General features: G+C 51.0%; 2 protein-coding genes across 2 annotated transcripts in view; both read right to left on the bottom strand.

The window, feature by feature from the left end:
* Positions 1-314: 314 nt before the first annotated feature.
* UCN3 (urocortin 3) lies at positions 315-785 on the bottom strand. The gene has a single exon (XM_074144261.1). The coding sequence runs from the start codon at positions 783-785 to the stop codon at positions 315-317; it is 471 nt and encodes a 156-aa protein (XP_074000362.1).
* Positions 786-17,742: 16,957 nt separating this feature from the next.
* The window catches only part of LOC141478773 (uncharacterized), a 108,029-nt gene continuing 103,363 nt past the window's right edge, over positions 17,743-22,408 (bottom strand). Inside the window, exons 86-88 of the mRNA XM_074167760.1 lie at positions 19,557-19,628; positions 18,369-18,539; positions 17,743-17,753 (exon numbers count right to left, since the gene is read on the bottom strand). Of these exons, the coding sequence (XP_074023861.1) occupies positions 17,743-17,753; positions 18,369-18,539; positions 19,557-19,628 (254 nt within the window). The remainder of the gene's footprint in view (positions 17,754-18,368; positions 18,540-19,556; positions 19,629-22,408) is intronic.

The raw sequence follows: 22,408 nt of genomic DNA, 5'->3' as shown, positions 1-22,408 counted from the left end.
GAGGTGATGGGAGAACAAAGCATTAGAAACTCAAGAGATTGTAGCTTTAATAGGGACCTTCCCGAGGCGGCATGTCCCCTTGCCCTGCTGCAGACATTTCCCCACGTGTGGAAATTTCCAGGAGGAGGGACGGAGGAGATTGGGAAGGAGAGAAAGATGGAGAAGAGATATGAAAGTTAGGTAGCTCTATGGGTCAAAAATATACAACACTGATATCTTACACAATCATCAGTCCCCTCTGGCTGGCAGGCTGGGGGCGGGTGGTGGCCCTGCGCAGCCAGCCCGGCTCCGAGTCCCCCCTGCCCCGTGGGGGGTCACTTCCGCCGCCCGATTTGGGCCATGAGATGTGCGTTGGCAGCGGCCTTTGCCCTCAAGTTCTTAGCTTTGGCGATGTTGAAGAGGATGTTCATGATGTTGGTGGGGACGTCAAGGGAGAGGGTGACCTTGGTGCGGCGGTCGCTCTTGGCCCGGTTTTGGTACGTCTTCCCCTTCACCTGCGCCTGGGAGACATATTTGTAATGGCCTTCCCCCGGGAACGTCCTTTTCCCCATCTCTTCATCCACCACATCCTCCCCCTCCTCCTCCTCAGACACCTCCTCTGGTGATGGGGAGTCAAAGCCACGCTTGTCCAAGACGGCGTTTTCCTCTGGGAGGCTCTTACCAGCTTCGGCGAGGGCTGCGTTGAGGCAGCTGAAGATGGAGGCGGCATTGTAGAGGCGGAGAGCCTGGCCGGTCTCAGCGGCGCAGAGGAGGGTGAGGAGGAGCAGCAGCCTGGTGTTGGGCATTGCGGTGGCCTGTGCGGTGGAGAGAGTGAGGGGAGGGCAGAGATGGGCATGAGCTTCCCGCGGGGCCTGGGACAGAACACTATCATCCCCCCATCGTCCCACATCCCATGCTCCTGGGCTCACCTCCCAGGTCCCTTCCTCAGGTCCCATCTAATGGTTAGGGCAGGTGGGAATGAGTTGCCTTGGGGCCTCCTCCTCTAAGGTGCAACACCCCAGCCCTTGGTTTTGGGGTGCTGGGTGGGAGGTGGGATGTCCAAGGTGCTTTGCAAGGCTGCAGCCTCCATGGAGGGGAGGATTTGACCACCCCTTTGCTGAAACACAAGCACCTGCTGCAGGAGAGCTGGTTTCTACCATGCCCCCTGCCTGGGGCAATCTCGTGTCAGTTCTCATTGAGCCCTTTCCACCTTGCTAACACCTCCACAAAGTAACCGGCTGTACCAACAGCTGCCGTAAAGGTTGGTTTTCCTTTCAACTCCTTTCTGGTCAACCTGAAGCCGCCAGAGTTGTTTCTGTGCTCTCCGAAGTTGGCAATTGCCTCTCTCACCCAACTTCATCTGAAAAGGGTATGGAGAGTGGAATCTAGTCAGCTCCGGTGCTGGAGGGGGAATCCAGTGTGATGGCTCATGTCCCCTCTCCAGCTCTAGTGCTCTGGGTTTGCCGATTACCCCATGGCTCCATCCCCAGGACCCTCCTGCACCCTGGGTGCAGGATAGGACATCCCTGGAAACATTCCAGGTCAGGTTGGACTGGGCTTTGAGCAACCTGATCTAGTTGAAGATGTCCCTGCTCATTGCAGGGGAGGTTGGACTAGATGACCTTTCAAGGTCCCTTCCAACTCAAACTATGAGTCTATGATTCTATGCCAGGCTGCCCATCTGCTGGCATATTTGGAGTGCAGCCCCCGCAGTGGACAGCCCTGCCTAGGGACCTGGGGGCAACTCCAAATTCAGAGCACAGCAGTATCACTCCCTGCTTGAAATATGGTCATTTTTTGGTCTCATGAGGGCTGAAAACCTTGGGATAACCCTCCTGCTCTGTGAACCTCTCCATCTTGGAGTCCTGTCTCTTCAGGAAGCTACACATCTCCCTGTATACCCACCCGACTGCCCAAAAATGCCACCTAAAAGCCCACAGGAGATGTACCAGTGGGGGTCTTTGCCCATGTCGAGGTCAGACAAGTGTGCCCGGGGCTAGCCCTGAGGGCTCAAGGGCTTTCCAAGCACCTGGAGATGTGCTGGCATTCCCAATCTTCGGGCCCCATCTTGTGGCAAGCACATCGCACGGCAAGCCCTGGCAGGGGACAGTCCCCAGGGGTGCGGGACCCTGCCTGGGGCTGGGGTTTCACTGCTGGTCTGGGGCTGTGAGTTGCTGAGTTATTTGCCATGGGGATGGGAGCGTGGAGGGGCCAAGGAGGCTGAGGAAGTCCTTGGGCAGCTCTTGTGAAACATGATGGCTCCTGAGAGTCTCCATGGACATCTGTGTCTTTGGGCCACCGCTGGGGATGGAGGCTGTGCCTCGCTGTGTGAGGGGCTACTGGGTGGGGAAGTGTCCTCAGACCCACCCAACATCAAATCAACTCCCCGTGTCCCCAGGAGCCGTCACTCTGGACCTGTTCTTCTGCCAGTGAGCCACTGTCCCTGAAACTGCTGTCATCTTAACGCGTTCCTCGGCTGTCCCTTGGAAAGGGAGATGGGGGCAGGTCATACAGGCAGGATTTGAGGGAGCTCCTCTATTTCCACTTCCCTGCCTCACTCCACGGAGCTCCCCAGGCAAAAAAGGTCCCCTTAACTCTGCCCTATGTCCAGAAGGACCTGTAGCAGCCACGACATGACCCAAGCAGTGTTGGCAAAGCTGTCCCTGTAGGATGGGGCAGGAGAACCCTTCCGAGGCACACAACCCCCATGCAAGAGCGATTCAGGGCCCAAAACTCTCCTTCCTTCAGTCCCAAATCAGATATTTAAAGCCTGGAATTTAGCTTTTTTCCTTACAAAAGCTTAACAGGACAAACATCTTTCTCCCACCCCAACACCTCCCCCTTTGCAGCTGCCTTTCAGCTCCAGAAGAAGCATCCCCCCCCTCTACTCCCGCAAACCCCTTGCAGCCCCTATTAGCAGGATGGGGCACTCAGGGCATGAATTTAGATATGACTGAATTTCTCGCCCTTGCCTGCAGCCCCCGCTCTCCCGGGGAACGCTCTTTGGCCCCGAGCTGCTGGATGGAGAATGGGAAGGTCTCTGAAAGCCCTTGCCAGGGCTGCTGGCAGCGAACTGAGCTGCTTTGAGCTGCCGCTGCCCTCTCCAGAGCTCGTGGAGCAGCATCTCCATGTCGCCTCTCCCCGACAGCTATTTCACACTGCCTGAAACGGCTTTTTCTGCTCAGGAAAACTCTTTGGGGACCTCTGCCAAGCGAGGGGAAAGGCAGAGCAAGGGGCAAACGGGGCTGAAACACCTCCTCATCCAGCGCCTGCTTTGCTGGTCCTCGGCTGTGGGGTGGATATCCTGGCAAAAAAAGTAAAAATCAAGGCAAAGCAGCAAAAAAAATGCAGTGTCTGGCTGCACTGTTGGACAACATGAGCTGATATTTTGGGGGTTTGGTGGTTTTTTTTTTTTTTTGCATGGGGTTTTTGTGCCCTGGCATGCCATAAAGTGGGTGTTTTTTTTGGAGCAGAAAGCAAGCTGGAATTGGGTTTTGCTCCCACCCCCCCTAAAAAAAAAAAAAAGCAGGAAAAGAAGAAAAGCCACCTGGGATGGATCTGAGGAAGTCGGAGTTAAATCTGCTGCTGCCAAGGGGTGACCTGCGGGTGCAGTTCGCTGAGGATGGAAATTGCCAGGATGCCCGTGACAAATTTACAGGCATTATATCGAGATGGTGGCGACAGCTGGGGCAGGACCATCCTGTATCGGCTGAAAATCTGCCTCTCGGCTTTAATGGAGAAAAGTAAATCGTTCCAGCAAGGCAGCTCCAGCAAACTGGGGACAAAGCTATCGGCAAAGATATCGGCAGGATATCTCGGGCTGCTCGGCAGCGGAGGCACTGGATGAAGCTAATTTTTTTTCCCATCAAAAAGTAAGTCTGGAATAAAATAACACTGTGGATGAGACCTGTAGACTTTTAAAACTCTTTCTGTCCAATGCCGCCTCCACTTTCCTAACGAATCTTTCCTGATGATGCTGATTCCCAGGGCTCCAAAATTCAAGCTACTCCTGTGGGGACGGGACTGTGCCCTCCTCTCCTCCCCATCCCTTTAACCACAGCAGTGATTTGCCTCCCCACTTCTCGATTTTCCCAAGATTTCCAAACCCTACCCATGCTGCCCAGCCTGATCTGCCTCCAAAAATTGTTATAATAATAAAAAACCCCTGATATTTCTTTGGTTAAGAGCGAGGGTGGGGGGGGTCTTTTAACACAGTATCTTGAACTGCTTTTCCCTCTCCTGCCTTTCTCTTTTCTTGCAGAGAAACGTGGGACCTGATCTCCCAAGGAAAGCATTGAAATATTTAAAGTTTGTGCAAATGAAGCCGGTTGCTGGTTAATAAATGAAATCCAGGCACTCACCTGGTAGTTGGCGGTGGTCGGGATGGGAAGGGGTTGCTGCAGTCTCACTCTGAGGAGAGAGGCATCAGGCGCGTTCCCCTGAACTTCTGCACCCTTGCTTTTCTTTTATTGTTATTAAGAGGGCTGTGATAGTTTTTTCTCTCTATGGAAACGCTTTTTCCCCTCCCTCGTGTATATATAAAAATGAGCGATCACGGGGTTTGAGTCGTAACTCCAGACGTGGAGCCTTCGTTTGGGCATGATTTCATTAAAGTGAAATCAGAGGGAGCTGGCAATGTCATGGGGCTGCGGTGCCTCTCCCCATTCAGAAGGAAAAAAAAGGGGGGCGAAAAAAAAAGAGACGTCCGAACCCGACAGCCTGGTGAGAGTCACCCAAAAATTGGGTTGTCACCAACACTGGGACTTCTCAGGATCACACAGACACGCTTTTTCCCTGTTCCTCCATAGAGCCAGGCACCCTGTGCAAGGATATTTTAAATGCAAAAGGTTCTTATGCCCCCTGAGGATGCCTGTTGGGGATTTTTGCATTGATTAATAGTGTTATCCCAATTAATGTGTTTCTATTCGAAGAGTGGGCTAGTACAGCAGCATCTTGGCAGGGTTTTGCCCCAGGACAGTGCTCATAACCCCCACCTGCAGCAGGTACAGGCTTGCCCCGCTCACACTGCTCTGCCCTCTGCCTGGTTTCCCATTGCTGGGGGGATTTCTCCTCCCAGGCAGGCAGGAAAACCCCTGGAAGATTGAAATTTGGGGGAACCTTCTTTCAGGATGTGGTAGCATGGTCTCAGGTGCAGTATTTGAAGGGGGGGAGAGGGGGAGAAGGATGATGTGTGTCCTGAAAAAAACCCCTTCAAATTCCCCAAAGGCACTGACGTCCAGCAGAATTGTCAGATTGCCCCAAGACAGCAGCCAGGCTGGAAAATCCTCCAATCTGGGGTACCAGGACCACTCTGGTCCCAGTGTGGTCAGAGAGAGGTCTCCTGCAATGCGCCATGGTGCTAGTTTGCAAGCAAAAGTGCTTTGTGCTACAAAGAGGATGGAGGTCTCCCTGCTGGAAGCAGGGGTTGCTCCATGTGATCCTGGGCTGAGACACTCGAAGGAGTCAGGTCTCTGGTGGAGGGTCCCTCCAATGGCCACCGCAGATTTGCGGCTGGGCTGGAGGCTTCTGGTGGCCTCAGGACCCTCTCAGCCTTGCCTGCTTCTCAGAGCTCCTCTCTGAAACCTGCTTTGAAATGTCACCATCACCTTCTTCTATCAAAGGGTTGGTGGGGTGCAGTTATCCCCGGGAAGGGACAAATCCTACCAAAGGCGGGGAAAACCCCCTGAGCCTCCCACCAAAAGGTAACAGCAGGCAGCAGTGACCCTGGATGGGCTCTGAGTTAGGATGGGGAGATGTTCTTGCTCTTGGAACACACCAGTGATGGTCACAGTGGTGCCTTTGGAAAAAAGGAGCCACGGCTGCATACTCTTGGATGAGCATCTTTGAGCTTCTCACCCAGCCCCTGAAGATGCCGGCCCTTGTCTGAGAGGCAGTGACCGGTGATGCTGAGAGTTCTTCTTTGGCTTCAGTCCTCTGTTTTCCCCTTAATCACCTCCAGCTGTTGGCTGAGACACATTGGGTTCCACCGCTCCAGCAATTCGCTCCTCTTTCATTTTCGTCTGAAGCTTTCATCTCCTGGACTGATGTTTTCTTTACCCCTCCTTCACCGAGACCTGGAAGGCGGTTCGGTTACCCAGATCTTTGGAGCCTTTGGTCATAATTTTGGGCAAGCAAACCCACTCACAGACTTCAATCCAAAGAGCTGGCTAAGTTAGAGGGACCTCTTCCCAGCAACAGTGAGGAAAATCACCACCTGGCCCGCAGTTCTCGCTCCTCTCCCTCTGGAAAACGCTCGTGGGCTCACTTTTTGCAGAGGGACCAGCTTTCTCTAAGGGCTGCATGGTCCCTGGAGCTGATGAAACCCTTGATCCCATGCTCTGCAGTGAGGAAGCAGTGATAGATGAGAGCTATTTCCAACCCGTCCCCCACGGTGGAGGTCCATGAAAGATGATTTCTCCTTGTGCTTGTTGCAGACGCACAAGTGCTGATTCTCAGCAACCTTCGGTTTCCCCCTGCTTGGATCGTGTCCCACCTTTCCTTGACCTCCACGGGGTAAGAAAGATTTAAGTCAGCACCGTTACCTGGTAGCTTAATTAGTGTTGGTGACCAAGTGACATCACAGGGCAAAGCCTGAAGCTTGGCAGAAGGTATCTAAAGCTTTTGAAAACATATGCATTTCCTTTGGTGGTGCTAAGCTCCACCCATGTTTGACTCAACCCAGGTTTGACTCAACCCATGGATGAAGGGTGGACAGTGAGGGCTTTGCCGGCATTTCTCTCCCATTGTGCCTCCTTGGAGAGATGTATTTTCCATCTTTTTTCTCCCCGTGGGCTGCAGATTTTGACTGTGGTCTTTGCAGAAAGCTCAGAAGACCTTTGGACCCTGTTTAGCTCCAATCACTGATAGCCCTGCATGCTTCAGAGTGGGTTAGAGACTCACCTCCTTGATTTTGTTGGTCTGGGGATGGATGAAGGGGGTTGATCATGCAAATACATGTGGGATGGAGCCTCTGGGTGCTGACCTGGCCAAGGGGTGCTTTATGAAAGGTGTGTGGGCACTTAGAAAATGGATTCCTCTCTGCCTACTGCAGGGGGATGACACCATCCCTCCTTTGGCATTGCATCCCATTGGGGTTGTGAAGCACTTTAAAAGGGCTGGGAGAACCACTGAAAATATCTCCAGTGACTTTTTGGACTCAGTTGTCACCTGCTCAGAGGAGATCAGATGAGGAATATGAAAGATGTGGAAAGGTTATTGCTTCTGGCACGGAGCGTGGGCTTGGCATCCTCGGGCCCTAAAGGTCGGGCAAAACTGGTGCCCCCAAAATCAAGGCCTGGTGCAGTCCTCTGATGCAAGGACCTGGTCTCCCTGATCACCTCCAGGAGTTTCAGGTCTTCAGGCCAAAACTGAAGCCCTGCTATTGCCAAAATCACGGGGAACCTGTGATTTAGGTACTAGGGGAAGGGAAAGTAGGTTAGGGAAAGGCGTGATGTCAAAGTAGATTAATTAAGCTCTCCCAAAGCCCCCTCTCTCAGAGATGATGAGGTTTTTAACTTATTTCAGTGCATCTCCAAAGTGAATTAAACTATATGAAGACCATACGTTGGAACGCGGTAAGGTCTATTTAGCTGCATCCACACAAGTGATGGCTGTTCCACCTCTGCAACCATCCTGTCCCTTGTGGTGGGGTGGTGGTCCTCTCTCACTGAAGTTTTTCTGGTGTTGAGAGGAGAGTGTGTGTGATGGAAGGCAAAGATGTGAGCGTGTAGTTTTTATTCATTGCCATTATCTCAGCCGTCCCCATGGGTTGTGAATGCTCTGAATGGTTGGAAATGGGGTGTTCAGCCCTTCCTGGCTGTTAACTGCAATGACGTGACTTGGGGACATTGGGAAGGGGCTGACCCACATGCCAGGAGGTCCTGTAGGACCCTGAGGAGTTGTTGGTCAGTACCAACTCTCACCTGGGCTCTTCAGTGTCTGCAGCTACTATGGTAGCCTGGCACAGAAGGGTGACAAGTGCAGTTACCCACCTCCACCGTGGGTCTGCCTTCTCATGGTTGGGGTTGAACCTCAACCCATGGCTGAATTGGGTGGCAGTGGATCCCAAAGGTCTCAAGGGACCAGGGCACAAGAAAAGACTGAAAGGCAAGGAGAGACTTTAATGCTTAACTAACTGCTTTCCTGGGCAGCCAGGCTTGAGACAGATCATCCCTGTAGCTGCAAAGGTGAAAAGCAATCAAAACAACCCTAAAGACATGCTACATTTTAAGGAATGGGGTATATACATGGGTCCTCCTCAAAAGTCAATCCTACTGCCAGAATGACCCATATAAATCTATTCATTTTTGTCCTGCAGACAACAAAAACTACCTGAGAGCCAAGCTGTAGCTTGGAGGCAAATGCCTTTCCCGTCATCCGGCATATCAACACCGGAGCCAGGTTGTGAAACCCATCTCCACCTCCTGAGCAGATACCGGCGTGTATTTCTGTGTTTTATTTACCCATAAAACACTTTGCTGTTGGGAAAGGGTCGGTGCAGGACAACATCCGTTCAGGAGGCAAATCTGCATGCCAGACATGGAGTCTTCACGGTGATTTTATTAGGGGAAACTGGCAAAGAGAAGGCAACGCCTAAGAAAGAAAGATGAAGGAAGTCAAACTGCCTGGTTCATCCCTATCAGTCTGCTTTAAGAGCAAACTGAACTGTTTTAGCCATCATCGGCTGGCTACCATGGCTTGCAGATCCCTGCTTCAGTTTGCTTTTGCAGGGGATCAGAGAGGAGATTTTTTTCTTGCAAAACTGAAAATATCACGACATGAAAATAACCCCAGCTGACCCTGGGGAGGGAGGGAGCCGCGCTACGAAGAGCCTAGGGCACCCGTGGGAGCTGGCTGGCAGCAGTGGGGACTCAAACTCCTCAAAAGTTTCTCCGAAAATTACCAAACTTATGAAAAATGCAGGCTTTGTCACGAGTGTCCTCGTGCGTCTGTCTCTCCAGGAGCAGGACACCTTCCCACCTCTCCGCAGCCTGCCCTCGCTCTCCGCCGAGCTCAATTTCCTCCCGTGAATCATCGTTTAAAGCCAAGATGTGGGCAGCTGAAGAGGATCTCATTAAAGTTTCATCACTACAACCACTCTGCTACTGGGAAAAATAAGACACAGCGACTCGTGGTCGTATCGCACCTTGAAGCCTTGAAAGCAAAAAAACCCCACGTGTCCCAAATACCGGCAGAAAAGTTCTGCCCGGCCTGGGGAGGTAAAGGCAATGTCATGCGAGGTCCTGTTTACAGCTTCCAGCCCCAGAATTGCATAGAGGATTCAGACATGGATGCACTCTAAGTCCATAGAGGGGCAGAAGGGAGTTTTCTGGTTTGCTTTGCCCCTACTTTAATGATCTCCAAGACTCAATTTGCATTTTCAAGGCTGCGGAGGGAGGAGGACCACGCTGTGATATGAGATTGCCCATCTCTCCGTAACCCTACAGCGAATGGCCCTTCCTGTCCCCTGAGGCTGGTTTTTGGTGGGTTTCTCTTCCCCATAACCCCATTTTGGGGATGATTTTCACTCCTTCCAACAGCTGAGCAGCCGCAAGTCCCTGCATGTCTCTCTAAGGGAGCTGGATAGTGGGCACTGAGAGCTTGGAAAGCTTTGAGCCAGGACCTTGGTAGAGAGAGGAGAGGAGCTGGGGACGCAGAGTTTGTTAGTTTTGCAGGGATTGAATTATTATTTTGCCTTTCTTGCCCTTTTTTTCCACCTTCTTTGGCCCTGAGTTTCTTGCTGCTGCTGCTGCAGGGTCACAGGGGATTTACAGCCCCGGTCCTATGCAAAGCACTTGGCTGCCTGTAACGAGCAGTTACCCACCCCACCTTCAGCCTTTCATGTTCCTGGCAATTAATTAGCTCTGCTTTGAGCTTTTGATGCAAATGTAATATCAGAAAACCTCTTTGGGATAAAATGGGCTGGGGCTATTTTGCAGATCGCTACATATGCTTCTCCAAGAATCGCTTGGACCGAACCCAAAGACCAACTTCACCACCGACAGCCTTCAGGCATGAAATAAAGCTGGGTTCTTGATGCTTTCCCTCCAAAGGAAGAAAAGAAAAAAGCAATGGAAAAGAAAAAAATAATCTTAAATCCTCCAAATTGTCATCCCCAAGTGTTTGCTGCAATATTTTTATCTGCTCTCCCTCTGTTGCACCTCCGACCCCTTCTCCAAAGAGGTGTTTGCACATACCTGTACACATGGTATGTGGCTGGGCATCACATCTCCAGTTGGAAGGAAACATTTAAAATCAACAAAAAATGTAAAGGGAGGCAGTAGGAGCCTGGATCCACGTGCAGGAGCAGCGCTGGCCTTGGGGCATTTATCCTGACAGTGGGTCTACACATAAAACCTATTTATACCCCATGGGGTGAAGTATAAAAAGAGCTGCTTCTCCTTTTTCCTGCCTCCATAAACAGGGATGAGGCTGCAGCAGCTGGACGAGGCGGGTGGGAGAGACATTGCTCAAGAAATGCAATGGTTGCTTCTCTACTTGGTAGTTGCTCTGGGTTATATTGGTCCTCCAGCATTTCTTTCCTGTGGGTTGATCCCTTGGCTTCACGATCCATGGGGAGGTGCTTGGGGTGGTTTGAGGGGCAGGTGGGACACATCTGGGAGATGCAGGGCCCAGCAGTGGGGCTCAGGGTGCAGGGCTAAGGGATACCCAAGGCAGGGTATGGGCAAGGAGCCATCCAGAGGAAGCCTGACAGATCAAATGGGACTTACTGGGGTGGTTTGGGGTGCAAAATGGGGCAGGATGGACAGCCTGAGGCAGATCCTGCAGGAGCATTGGCTTCTGGATGGGGAGAGTTTCTCCTTGGTTTTACTCCTAACCCACACAGCAAAGATGTCAGGGGCAAACCCATCCCCATTTTTGCTCCTGCTTCTCCCAGCTCAGACAGGCAGAGCTGCCTTCCTGGCACAGAAGGTTTTTTGGGCTTTTTCAACAGATTCCCTCCTCCCTATGAAGACAGGCTGAGAGAGCTGGGGTTGTTTGGCCTGGAGAAGAGAAGGCTCCGGGGAGACCTCATAGCAGCCTTCCAATATCTGAAGGGAGCCTACAGGAGAGCCAGAGAGGGACTCTTTGTCGGGAAGTGTAGTGACAGGACAAGGGGTAATGGTTTTAAATTGGAAGAGGGGAGATTTAGATTAGATATTAGGAGGAAATTCTTTACAGTGAGGGTGGTGAAGCACTGGAACAGGTTGCCCAGGGAAGTTGTGGCTACCCCATCCCTGGAAGTGTTTAAGGCCAGGCTGGATGGGGCTTTGAGCAACCTGGTCTGGTGGGAGGTGTCCCTGCCCATGGCAGGGGGGTTGGAACTCAATGATCTTTAAGGTCCCTTCCAACTCTAACCATTCTGTGATTTTATGATTCTCAGGGGTGTTGTGGCTTTTGGGTTGTGATTCCACCCTTGCAGTGGGCAGGGGATAGCGGCAAGAGGCTGTAAATTGCGATATGATTACTATTGCTCTGAAAAGCAATGGATATCACCCAAAAGGGCTGTGGGCAGCACACAAAACTCCACTGCCGCCCACAGAGCCCAAGCACGGAGGATGTGGTGGAGGGTTTTGCAAGATGGACTTGCCGGTGCTCAGGTCCAGCCCTGCATTAACTCATGGCCATTTGCCTCCGTGGCATCTCCAGAGCCTAAATTACTCCTGCTCTAAAAATACCACGCAATTAATTAACCTAGCTGAGCGCAAATCAGGCTGGTGACGCAACGATGAACTTTTTTGTTGCTTTTGACTCCGTCAGGAGCGAAGACGGGGGGCTTTTTGGCAGCTCCCTCCCGAACAGCCTGTCTGCTCCAATCTGCCAGAGGACACTGGATGATGCCCGGGGCCCAGCTGTCAGCGCTGGCGGCCGTTTCAGGGGCTGTATCATTATCAAATTACTAAATTACGCTGGCCCAGCCTCTTCATCTCTGGTGATCCATTTTCTTTTGTCAGGGTTGCTAAGGAACTGCCCGCCGACATCGGATGCCACGACGAGGCGAGTTTCTCCTCTCTGTGCCTCCTTGCAACACTTCTCTGGCTGGATGCATGGAAAACCCCCTCCTGTAAAGGGGCTGGGCATGCTTAAACTATAGGTGCACGTATATCCATAGATATACACACCCATGGGTGTGTATCTATACATACACACCCATGGGCTCAGCTCTGGAGCCGCGAAATCCGTAAAAAAAGAGTGATGGGTGTCACTTGTGCTCCAAAATTGCCCTCCACTTTGCCAACTCCAGAAGGATTTGGGAATCTGGTTTTATGCGCATTAAACGCCCCCCCTCCCCAGTTTTCACATGCTTGGGGGCTGACTTCTCGTCGCGGTGCTCTTTGCTTTCTAAGGCCGTTCTCCAACGTGTGTTCAGGAATCTTCTGGCTTTCGCCCTGTTTGGAGCAGCTCCAGCTCCCCGAGCCTGGAAAGCAGTCAGCTCGCCAAGTAAATTGTTCAGCCCGAAAAGTAACCCCCCCCTTCCCCCGGCCCTGCAATCAAATAATTTCAAGAAACTCAATTAGAGTGACCTGACATTTCCAAGGAAACACCGAGGATGCATTCCGGTAATATTTTGGCTCTGCCAAAGCGGTTCAGATGGCAAATCAATAGTAAACATTTAAGGTTAGATGTATTTAAAAAATTAAAAAATCAAGTTATCAATTTCCCATTATACCTAAGCTCCCAGAGCACTGATGGGAAATTCAAGCTGCATTTAATACACCTAGCAGAGGACTGAACAGCTTGATCTTGTATACTTGCCCACAATATTGGTTTTCCCTTCTCAGGTCTTCCAGTCGCTTTGCAAAGCTGAATTAAGTCACCTGGCTCCCTGGTGAGCTGCTGCTTTGGCCTGTGCCATAGGCACAATTTACGGTGAAGTGTCTTGAGCCAAATCCACCCCCCGCCAAGAGCTTCTGTGTCTCCCTCCCTTGGCTACACTTTGACCATGAAACCAGGTGGTCAAATATGTCTCCCAGACTTGGCTTTGGGATACATTCGCTCCTCGCCAAGCTTGGAGCCAAAAGCTGCCAAGAAATTCTGCACGTGGGGAGGTGAAGCCCTATTTTAAGTGATGGCACTGGACTTAAAAGGAAAAATGATGGTGGTGTCCCATTTGCTTTTGGTATCTGGGATTAATGAGGCAGAAAGAGAAAATCTTCATGTTCTCCAGGAGGTCCCAGGGCCCCCAGATCATTTGCTCACCTATTGCTGCCTCCAGACCCTCACTGTCCTGCTGATTCACAGCTATAAAAATGATCTTCATGCAATTACTATTATCTCTTCAGGCTGGATGTCAACTTAATATGCCTGCCAAGGGATACCAGCCCACAGCAAAGCACCCTCTTCTTCTCTAATGCCCTGGTGCAATTGATAGTTGGAGGGAGATGGTGAAATGCAGGTCTGGGGTCCCTGGGAGAGTAACCATGGGATGGAGGAAGGCTTTCTCCTCTGGGTTTTGGTAAAATAAGTACTGCTTTGAGTTATTCATGAGGTGTCTGGTGGCAATGGTCCCCAGGAGGGATGCTGTTGCAGCCTGAATTGGAGAAGGGCTCCTGGGAGCACCTCTGTTGTCTTGGTGGAAACACAACATCACAGTACACAGGGAGGGCAGAAACAGGACGTAGGGACAGATGCCCAAGAAGAGATGTCCTGGGAGGGTTTGGGGAGCCAAAGCAGACATGGGGAGCATGCACCCTACAGGACATTGCAATGAGAACCCAGCTGCTGGATAGGGACAGGCTACCCGGTGACACTGAGCTATGGGGACATGGGGTGATTTACACCCCAAAGCCACAAAAGCAGCTGGTCTGTAGGACAGAGATATGCCCCATGTATCACCAGAGATGGTGCAGCCACACATGGGCTGGCTTGGTAGGATGAGGCAGGAATGAGCAGTCCAGTATTTCCTCTGATGGCCAACCTGAAGCCTTTCTTCTCAAATCCCCTTTCTTGTGAAAAACCTCTCTGCCTTGTTGGGCCAAACTCCACAGTCCTGGGCAGGGCTGGACAAATGCTGGACTCTGGGAAACATGCAGTCTTGGGCAGCCCAAGAGGAACCATGAGCAGGGAGGCTGGTTTGTGGGGGACATCCAGAACTGGGTCAGAATTGGGCTGATCCAAAGCTACTGCAGGCCCATAAGTGTGTGTATATATACATATATATATATATATACACTTTTCTTTTTGCCATTGCTAGTAAAACACCACAGGCTTTGCACTTACCTGACACCCTGGGTCAAGTGGTGGTGGCCACTCAAGTATGACAACCCCATATTTCTGCTGGAGGCCACTAGTGCCTTCACTGAAGGGATGCTGGCACCAGAGAAAAGGGAGATGGTAGGAGGCTCTTTTCCTTTTAATAATAAATAGTATTCATGAGCTTTTTATGTGTTAATTAAATAGTGAGAACTGTTGACAGTGGGTCCCCTTTTGGCCATACAGATATTTTTGTTCCAGTCTAGCCGTGGGCTGGTTTGCATCAGGAAGGATCATTTGGGTTTGAAAGTAGAGATGTCCAAAATCAGATCAACGCAACTGAACGTTTCTGGAGGTGCATGCCCAGCCCTTCACATGTTTGAGCTCCTTTTTCCCTCCTCCCCCTCTTTTAAAGCTCTGAAATGTTGTTTTCTCTGCACAATTTCAATGTTCAATGAATTGTGCCCCTTGGCAAGGTCCCACCTGAATTAAAGATCTTCATACCAGGGTGCCAAATGAACCCGTGGGTCATGCACTCCGTTAGGTCCCTGTTATCTTGTGCACAGTAACTATTTTTGTCAATGCAATTTAAGAATGAAGGTTTTTTTTTTTTCTTTCCTGCTGGTTGCAAACGCTTTGGTCCCCTGGATGGTCTCAACTCTCCTGGGCCGGTGGAGGAGCTGGAGTTCAAGTCACTCCATGTCTCCTGGGCTGCTGAGGGCCAGAGGCTGCAACACCTGTGAGGTCCCCAGCCCATCCATGGCTCTGCAGACATTGGCATCCTTCAGCCTCCTTTACAAATTGTCCCTCATCGCTGTGATTCTGGGAAAATGTGAAAATGTGGGGTGTTTCCTCAGAAAAAACACCTGTTTCTCAACACTGTGGCCTCAACTGGAAATGAAGAAATGCTTTCTTCTTGGTGATGCTGTACCCGCTGTTTTGCTTAGATGGGAACATTTTGTTTCTTTTCTGAGGGGATATTTTTCTTGCCATGATACAATACCTGAATGCTTTTCTTGCCAAAGTACATTTCGATACAGAACAGCATTTCAAGAGGAGAGGCTGGAAATGTCAGTCTGAAAATGGCACTTGTCTCATTGCCAACATTTACCAAATTCTTTTTCTTTTTCTTTTTTTTTTTTTTTTTTTTTGAGTAAAAAAGATTTTAGCTCTTGGCGGGAATAAGAATTCCAGAAAACTCTGCTAGTCCTTCCTTGGGGCTTGGGATATTGTGGATAAGAGAAATCCTTCTTCTGCCTCTGCTACCAGGAGTAATGAGGCAACCCTGATGGGCCAGGGAAATCCGAGCTCAACCTTATTGAATTGTGCAGCCAAACTTTTAATAAACCCCACTGATTTTCTAATCATCTCCTCCCAGTCCCACTCCAGCAGGAATCCTCATTTAGCCATTATGTTCCCATCAAAGGTGTTTGAGGGAGGAAAGCCAATTCCCAGTGCAGCCTTTGAAGACACAATACAATGTACATTCTTTGATGAAAACATTTTTTTTGTCAATATGGTGACATTTATAGAAGTCATAAGCATGTGTATTGGGAACCTGTTGTGGAGAGAGGAATGGAGGCTTGGACCCATGGATGCTCACATTTATGATGTGTGCTTGGAGGAGATGTTATTGGATAGGACCTCTCTCAGCAGGGTCCATATGGCCACCAAAACCTAGAGGTTTATCTTCCACACCTCTCTGGGCAGCAGCTCCAAATGCCTTGAAGACTTGGGGGTGGCATTTTGCAGGCAGAAGCTGTGTCTGGATTTGAACCCTGTTTTTTATTTACCATACAATTTGGGATGGCTCCTCTTCACCTGCCCATGGAATGGTCAAGTGAAGGAGAAGGTGGGACTTGCTAAAGGTCATAGGGACGAGCTGAAAGGTTATCTGCTATGGGATGGGGCTCAACCTGCACACCGGGTCCAACACAGGGGAATGGAAATTCTCAGCTTTCTCTCTGCCCTTCTCAAGGGGTTACTGCTTCCAGGTGAATTATGAACTAGAATTACGCACAGCAGCATTAACACGTTTTTATTTTACAAAAATAAACTCAGGAATATGTGTCTCCCAGATTTGCACAGTAGTCCCATGGGGTGAGTGGTGTAGTCATGAGCCTCTGGACATCTCTGCTTTCCTAAGCAATCAGATGTTTCCCTCTCCTCATACCACTTTATTTCCTGCTCATAATTACTGTTTTCCAACATCTTTTTTTCAAACTTCCTTTGCCTCTTCACATTAAATGGTTTTTCTTGCTTGTCCAGTCTCCGAGATGTCCTGGAGACACTTCTTGCAGCTCCACTTCTTTTTTATTTAAACATGATGATTGCAGCTGATCACCTCCCTCTGACTGGTTTTCAAAAGTGAGGAAATAGAAAACAAAGGGATATTGGAGGTTGGCTACAGCTTGGGCTTCTTCTTGGACCTCCCATGCTCACAATAGCTTGGGAGGTCCCTGACATGATGGGGTTGCCTATGCCAGGCCATGTCACAACACATCAGACATCCATAAAGCAGACGTCCTGATCTGGGCCAGCTCCAGGCACCATTTAGAGTCAGCCAGGAGAAATGGGCACGTAAAGGACATGTGGACCTGGCTTAGTTTTGGATGACTCCCACTCCCCAGTGGTTGCATCTCCCCACAAAGGGAGTGCAGACACAGTGCACAGTGCTGGAGGTATCTACAGCTGCTTCGTGAAACCCACACTATCTCTTAATGCTTATGTCCTGGGGTAAAGCATTGGCTGGGAAGAGGTTTGTTTATTACCTGGTGCTGCTGGGACTGGACTTAAAGCATTGAGAGTGGCTTTCCCTCATGCAGTACGTTGCAAAAAAGTGGGCCACCAAACACGGGTACTGACCAGGCTAAATGGGCCAACTGGTCTACCTTGACTGCCCTTAAGGTGAACAAAGATGGGCTCCTCCTGGGCCCCAAGGAGTGATGCTAACCCTTGTGATGGGGACGACAGAACAGGGCACCCAGTTTGGGCTAGCTGCACTGGGGCAGCAAACCCCTCCTTCCCGACCAGTCAAAACATACTCCTTCTCCCCAAAGAGCATTTCAGCTCTCCAGGATGTGCCTGCCTGTCCTAAACTGAGCTTAGAGCAATGAATATTTGCACTGCAGGACAGGAAGCCCAGGCTGTGCAAAGTCCATTGTGTATCAGAGAGATTCAAGCGGATGATAAAAGAGAGTGCAATGGTCTTGAGTTTATACATACTAGGTGCCAGCCTAAAACACAACCAACAAAATACAGAACACCTGAAAACTCTGAAATGAACCTCAACTTATAGATCTCTGCCTTGAATTTCTGTCTCTTTTTTAAAATGCCTTTGAAGACAGAGCAGATGAATCTCACCGGGTTTGGGTTTTTTTTTCCATACATTTTTGAGAACTAATGCATTTCTCCTCATGCCCAGAGGGATTGTCTCCATGCAGAGGAAAGGTTTAGAGAGGAGTATCTTTCTAGGAAGGCTGGTTTCAGCCACAGCTCGTGCACTACTCGGCAGCAGCAGTGTTGGCATTACTGTCAGGGCCAGTAGGAGCTCATTTCCCCTGTAAGGAGCTACCACATGCCTGGAGAGGAGGAAGAGCCGCACAGGCTGAACCCACACACCCTAGATCAGGCAACAGGAGCCCAGATGGGCTTCCAGGAGTGAGTTTTGCCCATTGAAACCCTGGATGAGGTGTGACCCCAATGCATGGGTGTTTGGAACTGCTCATGGTCTAGATCTGGGGAGCTCCAGCAGCTTCAGGTTCTGCCTGAAGCTTGGAAGAAGTGCTTGGATGGACCAATCCATGGTTCAGAGTGCACCAGCCTCCAAATACCTGCAAACCTCAGCCCTCAGAATTTGAGGTGACTGAGCTCAGGGTGTGCAAACCACCAGGACCCAGTGCTGGTGCCCACAGGGACCCTTCTCATCACCCACAGGTCCACCTCTATCCCATAAGCAGATGTGGCCCAAGGGAGGAGATGTCCAGGAGCTCCTAGGAGAGGCTGAGGGGGACCAAAGTAAGCTGAAAGTGGGAGGGACCTTACAAACTAGAGGCATCCCTCCAAGTGCTTGCTTGATATTGGTGGGGCACCATAAGGCAATGGAGGTGAGCGGGTTCTGGATGGGTTTTTTCCTGCTTTGCCCTCACTCCTGGCTGGAGGAAGAGGAGGGTTGGAGGGCTCAGGGGCTGCCTTACCTGCTGAGGTTTTGCACCGCTGCTCGCATTTCCACTTGGTTTCGAAGCGGTTGCTGTTCCCTCGGCATCCCCCAAAGATGAAGGGCCGGCAGGCGTTTGCCTCCGGGTGGTAATACCAGAGCAAGGTGTAGTGCCGGCAGGAGCCCTCATCCATCGGCTGCAGGCAGGGGGCTGCAGGGAAACAACCCCCCCACCCACTCGTGTGTTGGAACCAGGTGGGAAAAGGCCACACTCTGCCACCCCTGATTCCCTCCCTGTGTCAATGTGTGGGGCTGGTCCGTCCCCATGGCCAGCACCTTACTCCAGAGCAATGGGACTGTCAGAACAAAAGGGGCAGCAAAGACCAAGTGGGGGGCATCCAGCAGCGGATTTCCATAGTGGGATGAGCACAAGGGTCCTTGTTGCTCCGTGGCACCATCCGCCCCTGTGGTGCCCATCGTGGTGGTCTCTGACCTTTGCAAAGGGGAAATTAAGCCCTGGGTCCTGGCGGGGGGGGTGTCTTTGCAGGGGTGGGTGCATTCAGGGTGTTGTCTGGGGGACTCTCACTGTGCATTTTGCTGGTGAGGGTGGACAACACGGGATTGAGTGAAAACACCCTCCAGTTTGTTCACCACCAGCTCAATGTCCTGAAGCAAAAGAAGCCACTTTAAGCCCAGTCCAAAACTGAGATTTGAGGCTTTGCTTGTTGGCACGTGGAAATCTTTCAGTGCCGTGTCCCCTCGATCTCAATGCCAAAAAGCACAGAATTACGGAATCACGGAATTGTTGGAGTTGGAAGGGACCTCTAGAGATCATCCAGTCCAACTCCCCTGCCAAAGCAGGGTTGCCCAGAGCACATCACTCAGGACTGCATCCAGGCGGGTCTTGAAGATCTCCAGAGAAAGTCCACGACCTCCCTGGGCAGCCTGTTCCAGGGCTCTGGCACCCTCACCAGAAAGAAGTTTCTCCTCATATTTAAATGGAACTTCCCATGCTCCAGCTTGTGCCCGTTGCCTCTCATCCTATCGCTGCAAACCACTGAAAAGAGTCCGGCTCCATCCTCCTTCAACCCACCCTTTAGGTACTTGTAAACACAGATAAGGTCTCCCCTCAGCCTTCTCTTCTCCAGGCTAAAGAGCCCCAGCTCTCTCAGCCTTTCCCACCCGGGAAGTGACTTCCCTAAATGTCACTTAATTCAGTGCGTTTCACCTGGTAATTGACTGCGGGCTTCTCGGAGCTTGTGCTGAGAGGGACCCGTTATCTGCTGCGCCCGGGGAGCCGCTGGGGAAGCAAATGGAAATCACACGTAACGAGGGCACGCAAACAAATTAGCCACCATTTAAATATAGATCATTGGAGCCTTACATGGCTTTCCACCGGCTAACAAGTTCTCTTAATAAATGTCACAGAGCAATTGGCGAGGGGAGGGAGAAACCGGCAGCAATAAAATTCTTAATGGCGTTAAACAACTCAGTCAGAAAGGTTGGGTGTTAGTCAGAGAAAATGGAAGTATTTGTGGTTGTTTGCAGGAGATAAATGTCAGGCCGGAGTTTTGTAAATCTGTGAGCTTTGAAAAGCCAGGAGCGATTGTAATCTGGCAGTAATAACCCTCCGATTGCAGAATCCTGTTAACATTTAGAGCGCCCATCCGCACTCATCGCTTAGCAGGGCAATTTATGAGCCCTCCTGCCTCAGACCCGGGCCGTAATGGGATTGTCAGCTGGCGACGGCTGCGGCTGCGATTCAATAACGTGTGGTACGCCCCATCGATCTGAAAACCGCCCCGATCCTGAAGGCTGCCTGGATATAAAGTGAGTTTAAACCCAGATGGATGATGTCTGTTGACGTATGACACAGACATCGGGAGGGCGCTTGGGGGAGGTTCAATAAGGCCAAGTGCCGGGTCCTGCATTTCGGTCACAACAACCCCAGGCAACGCTACAGGCTTGGGGCAGAGTGGCTGGAAAGCTGACCAGCAGAAAAGGACCTGGGGGTGTTGGTGGACAGCCGGCTGAACATGAGCCTGCAGTGTGCCCAGGTGGCCAAGAAGGCCAACGGCATCCTGGCCTGTATCAGGAATAGCGTGGCCAGCAGGAGTAGGGCAGTGATGGTGCCTCTGTTCTGGGCACTGGTGAGGCCTCACCTCGAGTGCTGTGTTCAGTTCTGGGCCCCTCACTACAGGAAGGACATGAGCTGCTGGAGCGTGTCCAGAGGAGAGCCACCAAGCTGGTGAGGGGTCTGGAGAACAAGTCATATGAGGAGAGGCTGAGGGAACTGGGCATGTTTAGTTTGGAGAAGAGGAGGCTGAGGGGGGACCTCATTGCCCTCTACAACTCCCTGAGAGGAGGGTGTAGAGAGGTGGGTGTTGGCCTCTTCTCCCAAGGGAATAATGACAGGACCAGAGGAAATGGTCTGAAGTTGTGGCAGGGGAGGTTTAGATTAGATATTAGGAAGAATTACTTTACTGAGAGAGTGGTCAGGCACTGGAACAGCCTGCCCAGGGAGGTGGTGGAGTCACCATCCCTGGAGGTATTTAAGAAACGTGTAGATGTGGCACTTCAGGGCATATTCTAGTGGCCGAGATTGTGGGGGTCTTTTGTGTGTGTATGGTTGGACTCGGTGATCTCAGAGGTCCTTTCCAATCATGAAGATTCTGTGATTCGGTGATTCTGGGAGCGGGCAGGAGAAAGGCGATGATGGTTGGGGTCCAGTTCCAGGCTTAGCTAGGATTTTGGGGGATTTGTTCAGTCCTTAGGAGATTACACAGGGGAAAAATGGAGGACTGCTCCATGGTCGGTCTGCAGAAAGCTCTGCCCCATAGACTGGCCCTTTGGTTTGGGCCAAACTGTTGTAGGGGCGTGAGATGTTGCATTTCTAGATGGCTCCCTTCTGCTGAGATGCATCTGGCCCTGCGAGTACCTATTTCCCTGAGACAAAGTACTGAGGCTGTCCCCCTGCCCTTGTCAACGGCAGTTCCATCCATGCTACCCAACCCTCTTCCTCCTGCTGACAAAATCTGAGCAGCCACATCTTAATTTCTGACTTGCTGGACCTGGAGGAGGGCAGCTCATATGCGTCCTTCTGAGTGAAGGTCATTTCCAGGTTGTGCTAAAATTTGGAGCAGAGCTACCCTGAGACCCCTTAAGCCAGTCATGTCAAAGGGTGCTGGTTGCCTCCCTTAGCATCTCAGGGACAGGCAGGCCCATAGGGCCTCGAAAAGCCACCCACGAGCCATTATTCTATATGGACAGGAGAAGGAGGATATCCAACTCTTCTGTGTCAAGAGGACCATGTTACTCACCAGGTGTGCAAGAAGCTGGGCCAAGCGTTCCCTCACCATAATGCTCACTACAGTGGTTCATGGTCAGAAGAAGGGGTAGATGATCTGAAATGCAGCTAAAACGGCCCCATCCTGCCCTCTCCCTGGGAAGATGGATTTCCTTGTATCCATCGGGCTCAAATCCTGGTCTTTTCCACTGGGACAGTGTGTCCCAATGCATCCCAAGGTAGTCCTGGAGCCTCCTGGGGAACCACCCTATTGGCTGTGCCTACAGAGTGGACCATGAACCTCCCTCCAGCCCATGGGCAAGTAGCACGACATCGTTCACCTCCCTATGGCTGAACAGCCTTCATCCCCAAGAATGATGGTTTGCACCTTGGCTGCCTGGTGATGCTCAAGATCCTACTGGGAGCTTGATAATACCTAAAAGCGTGGCCAGTCTTGAATCATGCCTCTTGCCCTGTCCAGTTGCCTAGTATAGAGGTAGATGTAGTGTGAGAAGGTGCCACAAACCCACTGGTGTTTGTGTACAGGCAGGTCTGTATTGCATTTGTCCTGACCTTGGCCCTTCTCTCTCCCCCTCTCTCTTGGGCAACACAAAGGGACAGAAATAGAGCCGGTTGTTTTCCCATTAGCGGTAATCAGTAGCTTTACCCATTAAAGGGTTCATGAGGCCCTGGGCAGAAATAGTCTGTAATAGCTCCAGTGTTTGGTCTCAGATATGTAATTTCTGGCTGCTAGGAAGCTTTAGTAGAAGTTGCAATGGACATGGTGGGGGGAA

This window comes from Numenius arquata, chromosome 2 (assembly GCF_964106895.1).
Source record: "Numenius arquata chromosome 2, bNumArq3.hap1.1, whole genome shotgun sequence".
Classification (NCBI taxonomy): domain Eukaryota; kingdom Metazoa; phylum Chordata; class Aves; order Charadriiformes; family Scolopacidae; genus Numenius; species Numenius arquata.
This window is presented reverse-complemented; position numbering and strand designations above follow the sequence as displayed.